Consider the following 9,978-nt stretch of genomic DNA (forward strand, 5'->3'; position numbering starts at 1 on the left):
CATCAAAGTTAAAAAAAATATTAAATTCTTTTATCTATTATATTTTTAAAAATAAAATTAATAAAAAAATTAATTGAATTAAATTACAGTAGAATTATAATTTCTAATTAAATTGCGAACGAGTTTGAAATTCTATATACAATTCAATCCGATCTAAATTTGTATAGAATTGAAACTCAATTTTCAATATTAGCCTACATTCACTCATAAAAAAAAAATAATTATTCTTAAAATATAAAAAGATAGATCTTATATAATTGTGAACGGGAGCATCCAATAATTTCTCGATATAGCGTAAGATTATGAGATCCTCTTGAGAGTCAGGACAGTTCCATAAATAAATTAATAAATAAGAGAAGAAAAGGGATCCTGATGCAATTCTAATATAATAAAAAGGAAAAAATATTGGGGGCAAACAAAAATTTCGCACAAACTGAGGGAGCTCTCTCTCAGTTTTAGGTCTCTGCTTCTCCCTCCTTCCCAAAACTTTTTCACTTTCTCTTCCCGCTGCTCTTTCCCTCCTTCTTGTGCCCTCTCTGTCGCTTTCCTGTTCCTAAAACTGCTAAATAATCACATCTCAAGTAAGTAAACCCTTTACATTTCTATTTGCCGGCATTGTTGTTCTGTTTACTCAATTGGGCTTCATTTTGAGACCTTTTTGCCTGCATCTGCATGCCACGGGGTTCGTATTTGGATTTTGTGTTAAAATGTGGCCCTGCATTTTGTTCTGCTGTTATGTTGGGGAATGGGGATTGTTGATATTTCGGAGTTTTTGTTGCTATAATTTTTTTCGCTTGGTTTATTGTCTCAGAGAATGTTTAATTGCTGTTAGACTCCAACTTGCTATTTCTTAAGATTTACTGTCACTGCTTGCTCAGTGGGTCAGATATTTATGCGCACTTTGAATAAAAATTTTAGAGTAAGATATCCTGCTGGATTTTTATTTCCTACTTTTTTTTTTTCTTAAAATTGAGGAGATTTTATGCTTGATGGGTGTTTCTGTTATTTCTTATGGATTTGTTTTCTATTCTTTGCATGCTTCCTCTGTCTAACCTGGAATTTATGATTTTTCTTGGCCTTTTTCTGTTTCTGATTCTTTTCTTGGAATGTGCTTGGTCATTCTGTCTTTTTTTTTTCTTTTATTTTTTTTTTGAAGAAGTTAAATGGTTTTGATTTATTACATCTCAATGCGGATTCCAGGTATCAAAATGTTATTTTAGGGATTGAGGGTTCTGAGGTTTTTCTCTTGACTTGCGTGTTTAAATCTTGTTATTCTTCTTTTCTTTTCTATACCATGCTGCATGATTGTGCGATTGTGTGTCAGGGATATTGTTGCTTGCCTTAGTGAGATGATCTGATGGTTCAGAGGTAAAGGGCTAGCATTTTGCATCATATTGGTTCCCATTTTGAAGATTTTCTCGATCATTGTCATTTCAATGGTAGGTCTTTTATTGTTTTCTAATGTATTGTTCCTAAACGCAAGTGGTGGTAATTTAGGCAAAAAATGATTGTCTTATGTTGATGCAGTGTGAAGATTTTGGATGAGAGTGACTCTGGTGAGACGGGAAGAGAAGTTGCCATCTTATTGGATATTATTGGGTTTCATTTGACCATGGAATGCAACAAAGAGGAGGCCATCAGAGCAAAAGAAATTGCTGAAAAGAAAATGCAAAGTGGGGACTTTGAAGGGGCACTCCGGATTGCACTGAAGGCAAAGAAACTCTATCCTGACCTTGATAATATTTCCCAAGTATTAATGGTCTGTGAGGTTCATTGTTCTGCACAAAACAAACTAAATGGGTCAGAAATGGATTGGTATGGCATTCTCCAAATCGAGAAGTTTTCAGATGAGCCTATTGTCAAGAAGCAATTCAGAAAGCTTGCACTCTCACTTCATCCAGACAAGAATAAGTTTGCTGGTGCAGAAGCTGCTTTCAAACTGATTGGTGAAGCAAACAGAGTGCTTACAGACCCTACCAAACGTTCTTCGTATGACATGAAGTGTAGAGTTGCACTGAGATCTGTTGCACCAAAGTCAGCATCTGACCAGTCAAATAAGAACTCCTATGTCAAGAAACAGCACGGTGCTGCAAACAATTTCTCTAATGCACCCCATTCACAGTTCACTAGCTCACATACTTGTCAGCAGCCACAACAGACAACATTCTGGACACACTGTCCCTCTTGTACTGTAAAGTACCAGTACTACAGAGAATTTCTAAATAAAATGTTACGTTGTCAAAATTGTCAGCAGCCTTTTATTGCTAATGATTTGGGCATCTCTTCTAGATCTTCCTGGAGTCAGTTCATCAATGAGAAAAGAGATCCAAATCAAGGTCCCTCTGAAGTGGCACCACAAAATGATGCAGGGAAGCCTTCTGTTATGAATTTTGTGTGTAGGTTTTCAGAGTCAGACACAATGCCTAAGGTAGGAAAATCTGCAGATGTTTGTGGGAGTTCTAAACCCAAAGAGGCAAAGGCAGGAAATGCTTCTGGAATTGGTGGGGGTTCTAAACCACAGGAGAAAGTGAATGGGCATGTGGAAGTTGGGAAAGGAGGTGCTCCAGTGTCAATGTCAAATGCAAAGAAATTCAAGGGATCACTAACTTCAGATAGTGCAAGTAGTAAGAAACGGAGGAAGTCAATGGAGGAATCCAGTGAGAATTTTGACAAAGGCAGCAGTGCTGGCATTGAAGAAAACATTGTTGTTGAGGAGAATGGTGGTGACCTTTCTGCCCAGAATTCTAGACCCAGTGATGGCTATCAACCTAGGAGATCTTCAAGGCAAAAGCAGCACATTTCTTACGAGGAAAATTTAAGCAATGATGACTTTGTTGACCCTCCTCCAAAAAGATCTAGGGGTAGCAGGTCATCTGGTGTGGCTGATGGTGAGATAAAAGAAGCAAGTGCAGGTAGTGGAATGCCAAGAGGAGATATTTCAGCTGGTTTTGCTACTTATGCATTGAATAGAAACAATAAAGAGGTTAACCAAAAAGCAACTTCCAGTCTTGAAGAAAGATCATCAAACAAGAAAAGGAAAACGGGAGATTTTGAGGCTAAAGGAGATGAAGCATCCATGTCAGAGAAGGCTGGTACAAAGTTGGAGATCAATGATGAAAATTCCAAAATTGGCACATCTAAGTTAAATTCAAATGAAACACTAAAATCAGAGATCTTTGTATGTCCTGATCCAAATTTCAGTAATTTTGAGAAAGATAGGGCAGAAGGCTCTTTTGCTGTTAATCAAATATGGGCTATTTATGATTCAATAGATGGCATGCCCAGATTTTATGCACGGGTCAAGAAAGTGCTTACTCCTGGGTTCAAGCTGCAGATAACTTGGCTAGAGGCAAGCCCGGATAACGATGCTGAGCAACTTTGGTGTGAGGAGGGTTTGCCTTCTGCTTGTGGTATGTATGAAAATGGGGATACTGTAGAAACTGTAGACCATCCTATGTTCTCTCATCAAATGTATTGTAAGAATGCTGGACGCAAAGGCACTTACTTGATATATCCCAAGAAGGGAGAAACATGGGCTCTCTTTAAGGATTGGGACATTAAATGGAGTTCTGAACCAGATAAGCATAGGCCTCCTTACCAATTTGAATTTGTGGAAATTCTGACAAATTTTACCGAGGATCTTGGCATTGGGGTTTCTTATTTGGATAAAGTGAAGGGATTTGTTAGTATTTATCAGCAAGCTAATTGTAACGGTGTTCCCTCATTTTACATACGACCAAGTGAACTGTACAGATTTTCTCACCGAATTCCCTCATGCAGAATGACTGGTCAGGAAGGAGGTGTCCTTGCAGGGTCTTTTGAACTTGATACTGCTGCTCTGCCTAGCTATCTTTATAACCTTGTTGATCTTGGTGATGTGAAAGTTGGAAAGGAGAAGCTGGATGCTGAAGCAATTGGTTCCCATTCAAAGTCTTCCGAACATGAAGTGCAACCTATAAAGGGTTCTGAGAAGGTTTGCACCCCTAAGAATCTCAAAAGTGGTCCTCAAATGGGGATTTCAGCACTTTCAATATCTTCAGGAGAATCAACTGGGACATGTAAGGATGATGATCAAATTGATGTGGATCAAAGGGCAAAAAATGAAGACTGTAACAAAGTTGCAAGACACGGCAGGCTAACTCAACCTGAAGGAATCAGTACTTCCTTTCAGGCTACTGAGAAGAGTGGAAGCCCTAAAAAACGGGAGAAATTTGTGTCATATGCCTTGACACCTAGAAGATCTCCTAGAGACTTGAGCAATAGAGTAGATGCAAGTCAGTCTACAACAGAAGTTGCTGGCAAGCATACTGCAACAAACAAAGATGAAAGACAAGGGCAACCAGGTGCTTCCTCACGTCATCCTGATAATAAAATGCATTTACATGTGAAGGATGGAAGTTCGGTCAGTCCCGCAAAAAGCCAAAAGTCCTCTGGTTGTAGAGTTATAGAAGTAGAGCACTATGATTTCAAGAAGGAAAAATCTGAGGATAAATTTCAACTGGACCAGATTTGGGCAATGCACAGCAATAAGGATGGGATACCCAGGAATTATGGTCAGGTTAAGAAGATTGAATTTGCCATTGGTGGTTTCAAATTGCATGTGGCAATGCTTGAAGCCTACACAATCCGAAAAGACGTGCAGACTGCTTGCGGGACATTTAAAGTCAAAAATAAACCTGTAGTGCTTCCTGTCACTGCATTTTCTCACCAGGTTAAGGCAAAGTCGATTGGGAAGAATAGATACGAAATTTATCCTAGACAAGGTGAGATTTGGGCAATATATAAGATCTGGAATAGTGACTTGATGTTTTCAGACCAGGATGCCGGAGAATGTGACATTGTAGAAGTGGTAAAAGATGATGAAAACGGAGTGAAAGTTGTAGTCTTGATGCCAGTCAATGGATCTGAATCATTTTACATGGCTCCAAGAAGATTAAAAAGTGGTATAATTAACATAACACGGGCTGAGTTTGGTAGATTTTCTCATCAGTGTTTAGCTTCCCAGGCTATGGGAAAGAAAGATGATAGCCTGAGAGGCTATTTTGAGCTTGCTCCTTCATCAATTCCTGGTACTGTAGTTTTGGTAGATTAAACGGTTATATTGTAGCAAGGTTGCGTGCTGTCCTTGTTTTTACCCCTTGTTGTAAGTTGTAACCAGGAATGTAACGAAATTGTTCCCTGTTAAAAGTAGATCGGAGTTGGTAGAAACTCGACAAGTTGGGTTTTCTTTTCAAACGTTGATGATTCGTTCCTTTTAATTTTTTGCATCTGTTGTAGCTACTTGGATGATGAACTAGTGTTTTCTTGGAAATCTTGTTATGTTTCCTGCAGGATTTTGAGTGCTCTGCAATCTGCACACGCATTAATTTATACTTTCTATTTTAAGATGAAATATGCTTAATTTTCGATAAAAAAAAATTTAAATAAAAACAATTGTCTATTTCTTAATAATAAAATATTAATTTATATTTTAAAATTTAAAAATTATTTACTATTTTTTTAATAAAATTTTTAAAAAATATCTAATAACCTAACCTGAATATCTCTGCTATTTCAAATTCAAGACCCCGCTTTGTCTCTGCCTCCTCTTCTCTCTTCTAAATTAAAATCCTTCTTTGTATACACTGGTTCAAGTCGGGTTTGAATTAAAATCGATCAAACCCAAATTTGATGAAAACTGTTTTAAATTTGACCAAAATTGGATTGGATTAATTTTGATTAGTTCAGTCCAGTTCAGGATAAAAAAATGGTGTTATTTATTTATTTATTTTAAATGTATGACCCAGTAAATTTATTAAATTGAATCAAAATTAAATTAAATCAATATCAAACCGAACCAATATTATTGAGCAGAGCCCTTCGGCTTGGTCCCGGATTCTCGGCCTTTGAGAACAAAACCACTAATTCGATTTCGATTCCAGCCCAAAATGGGATCGCGTCCACCACAAACAAAGAGGATGCACGGCCTTCGAATTGCACAGGAACTCACAAAACCTAGGGTTAGCGTTAGCATTTAACAGGTTGCACGTTCATTCCTGAACAAGGAAAGCTCTTGATTGCTCGCACAGTGATTCACTTCTCCCTTCAGTCAGTGGTGCTCGATATGTAAATAGATCATAATAATCATAAACATAAGGTTAATCATGGATCTCGAACAAATAAATTCTCACAGATCTAGATAGCGTACCTGATGCAGAGTTTTTCTTGAGTCATGGCAGTAATTGAGAAAGACCATTTGATTCAACAAACCTTCTTAATTTACACACAAGACTTTAGCAATGGAAGACTTTCTTAAGATGATCCTAATATATCTGACTTTATGAAGGAAAATATATGTAACCTTATGGGTAGAGAGAGGATCAGCTCATATATATATATAAGACTTAATCTGATACGTCCATCAAGTATCCTTATACAATTAGAATTAGCATTTACTTCAATTAAAGTAATCTTTGTATAATTAGGATTTGTATTAATTAAAGCAAATATCAATTAATATTTGGCCACATTAAAGGAATTGATTTTGGCTAATATAGTAATATTAATTACCGAAAAAAATCTTACATTCTCCCACTTTGTACAATAATTAGGTGATATAAACTTTAATAATATAAACATTAGGCAGGCATAAAATAAACAAATCATTTCCATAATGTTCCTATAATAAATTACTAAGTATGAGTTATGGCGGTTGTATGTTGTTTAATTACATGCTTCCTTCTATATACCACAATGCTAGCAACTTACCATAGTAGGTACATAATGGATATATGTTTATCACATCACAGTCCACAATAATGTGTTTAAAGACTTTTTCTGTTATCATTCACTCAAAATATTATGTGTACACAATCATGAGAAACAGGACACACTTCAACGTATAACAAAAATACATCAATGAGCTCAGAGTGTCAAAGCCAATACATTATACATTAATACAATCAAAACCCATTATAAAAAAATATTCTTTAAATGTCTTAGGTTGTGAACCCTTAATTAACGGATCTGCTATCATGAGATCAATACTATTATGCTCAATAGACACTCTTTATTTCTGAATTTTCTCCTTAACAATAAAATACTTTAATTCCATGTGCTTGGTACCTTTGGCAAAGTTGTCATTTATGAACAAAATACTATTACAGAATTATCAGAATGAATTCTCAGCGGCTTGCTAATGGTGTCGACTACCTCAAGTCCTAAGATAAATTCCTCATCCATATGCATGAATAATAGCTTAAAAAGATGCCATAAATTTTGCTTTCATAATGGATGAAATAATGACAAACTATTTTTTGACATTTTTCCATAATATTGTTCCTTCAGCTAATAAGGACAAGTAACCGAAATAAACTTTTATTGTCAACACATCCAGTTAAATCTGAATCTGAATATTCAATCACTTCTAAATGATTAGATGTCCTGTAAGTGAGCATGAAATCTTTAGTTCATTGTAGGTACCATAAAACTTTCTTTGCAACTTTCTAGTTATCAATTTCAGGATAAAGAATTGTATAGGTTTAAGCATACATCAAATTGTTCACAATTAAAGCATAAGGAATTAATTCTATTTCTTTACGTTCCACATCATTCTTTAGACATTGATTGAGACTGAATTTGTCCCCTTTTTGTATGGGAACAATTCATGCTGAACATTTATGCATATTAAATCTCTCTAGAATTCTATCAATATAGGCTTTTTGAAACAATCACAACAGTCTTTGTGATCTATTATGAAATATTTCTATTCTAATAACAAAGGATGCCTCTCCCATATCTTTCATTTCAAAATTCATTAAGAGAAAATCTTTAGTCTCATGTAATATGCCCAAATCATTTGCTGCAAACAAAATATCATCAACATATAGAATTAAGAAAATAAACATACTCCCACTGATCTTAAGATATAAAATATCATCAACATGCAGAATTAAGAAAATAAACATACTCCCACTGATCTTAAGATATATATATACATCGATTAATAACTTTTTCTTTAAATAAAAAACTTTATGGTATCATTGAACTTAATATACCACTGGTGAGAAGCTTACTTAAGTATGTATATTGATTTCCTAAGTTTACACAACAAATGGCATTTTCCTTCAATTGAGAAACCTTTAGGTTGGTCCATATAAACTTCCTTTTCAAGTTCTTCATTTAGAAAGGCTATTTTCACATCTATTTGGTGCAACTCTAAGTCATAATGAGCTATCAATGCTATGATAATTCTTAATGAGTCTTTCTTTGAGACTAGTGAAAATATTTCTTTATAGTCAACATCATCCTTCTGAGTATAACACTTGGCAACAAGTCTTGCTTTATATCGTTGGATTCTGCCATTCGAGTCACACTTGGTCTTAAAGACCCATTACACCCAACTCGTTTAGATCCTTTAGGTAATTCGAAAAGATCCCACACTTTATTTTCTTCCATAGATTTTAACTCATCTTTCATGGCATCTAACCACTTATCAGACTCATTACTTTCTATAGCTTGTGAAAAGGAAACTGGATCTTTATTAATTCCTATGTCAAAATCTAACTTTTGCAAGTAAACCACGTAATCATTAGCAATTTCCAATCTCCTTTTTCTTTGAGATCTTCTTAATGACATTTCTTGTGGTTCACCTTCATTAGCTTTTTATAGGTTAGCTTCTTCAGGATGTGTTTCATCATTATGTTGTGTAGCATTGTTAGGTCCTTCAACAACTGTTGGAACAACATGAGCAGAAATGGATATTGGAACTTTAATAGGCATATGAAAATCAACTTTATTTTCTTGTATATCCACATCTTGTCTCTCAACACTCCCACTAACTTCACCATTCTCAAGGAGTCTTGCATTACCAGTTTTCACAATTCTTGGACTATGGTTTGGAATATAAAACCTATATCCTTTAGATTTCTCTGGATAACCAATAAAGTATCCACTTATCGTTTGAGAATCTAATTTCTTTTCATGTGGATTATAAATTCTTGCTTCCGCTCAACAACCGCAAACATGCAGGTGTCTTAAACTAGATTTCCTTTCAGTCCATAATTTATGGGTCAAACTCCTAACCATATTCATTAAAGTCCGATTTTGTCTTTCCGCCACCTCATTTTATTAAGGAGTACTTTGCATAGTATATTGTACACATATGCCACAACTTTCTAAGAACTTTACAAATAGATCATGACATTGTCCCATTTCAGTGTGTTTTCCATAGTATTTACTACCTCTATCTGACCTTACTATTTTCACTTTTCTATTTAATTGCCTCTCAACTTCATTTATGTACACTTCAAATGCATTTGTTGATTGAGATTTTTCATTAAGCAAATAAATATGTTCATAACATAAAAAATCATCAATAAAGGTAATAAAACATTTTTCTCCACCAAAAGATGGAGTATCAAAAGGCCTACATATATCAGTGTGTATAATTTCAAGAAGCTTCCTGCTTCTTGTGGCTTCTTTCTTATTGTGTTTGATTTACTTTCTCTTAATGCAATCCACACACATTAAGATCAATAATATCTAAACTCGATAGAATCCCATTCTTTATTGACCTTTCTAATCTTTCTTTGGATATATGACCCAAATGCTTATGCCACAAGAAATATAATTCTCATTCAGTCTACTAGGCTTAAATCCAATATTGCTAAAAGTGACAAGCAAGGATTCAGCAAAATTATCACCAAGTTTCAGTATATATAGATCATCAGTAAGAATTCCAAAAACAATAATGGAATTATCATTATTATTAAATAAACTGAAACATCCATGCTCAAACTTAACATTAAACCCAAATTCATCAAGTTTGACATTCCTAGAAATTGAAAGCACATAGAAGGTTTTTAATAGGTCTAGTTGATAGCCATTATCTTAGACCAAACGGTAAGTCTCTATGCCTTCAATTAGAGCCTTCATATGATTCCCCATAAATAGGAAGTCTTAGTTGGATTTTCTGTTTGGACTATAAGGAATTATTTC

General features: G+C 35.0%; 1 protein-coding gene across 6 annotated transcripts; it reads left to right on the forward strand.

Annotated features, from left to right (window-relative positions):
* The first annotated feature begins 433 nt into the window (after positions 1-433).
* Positions 434-5,311, forward strand: LOC110656909 (uncharacterized). 6 transcript variants are annotated; one of them, XM_058146796.1, is made up of 4 exons: positions 452-581; positions 1,201-1,237; positions 1,325-1,439; positions 1,528-5,311. In XM_058146796.1, exon 4 carries the CDS (start codon positions 1,613-1,615, stop codon positions 5,090-5,092), a length of 3,480 nt encoding a protein of 1,159 aa, XP_058002779.1. In that variant the 5' UTR covers positions 452-581; positions 1,201-1,237; positions 1,325-1,439; positions 1,528-1,612; the 3' UTR covers positions 5,093-5,311. The 6 variants fall into 6 exon arrangements, with proteins under 6 accessions (XP_058002778.1, XP_058002783.1, XP_058002779.1 ...); XM_058146798.1 differs by lacking the exon at positions 452-581 and adding an exon at positions 609-682; XM_058146795.1 differs by lacking the exon at positions 1,201-1,237 and having other exon boundaries at positions 434-581.
* The last annotated feature ends 4,667 nt before the right edge of the window (positions 5,312-9,978 follow it).

Source organism: Hevea brasiliensis, chromosome 5, assembly GCF_030052815.1.
Source record: "Hevea brasiliensis isolate MT/VB/25A 57/8 chromosome 5, ASM3005281v1, whole genome shotgun sequence".
NCBI lineage: Eukaryota > Viridiplantae > Streptophyta > Magnoliopsida > Malpighiales > Euphorbiaceae > Hevea > Hevea brasiliensis.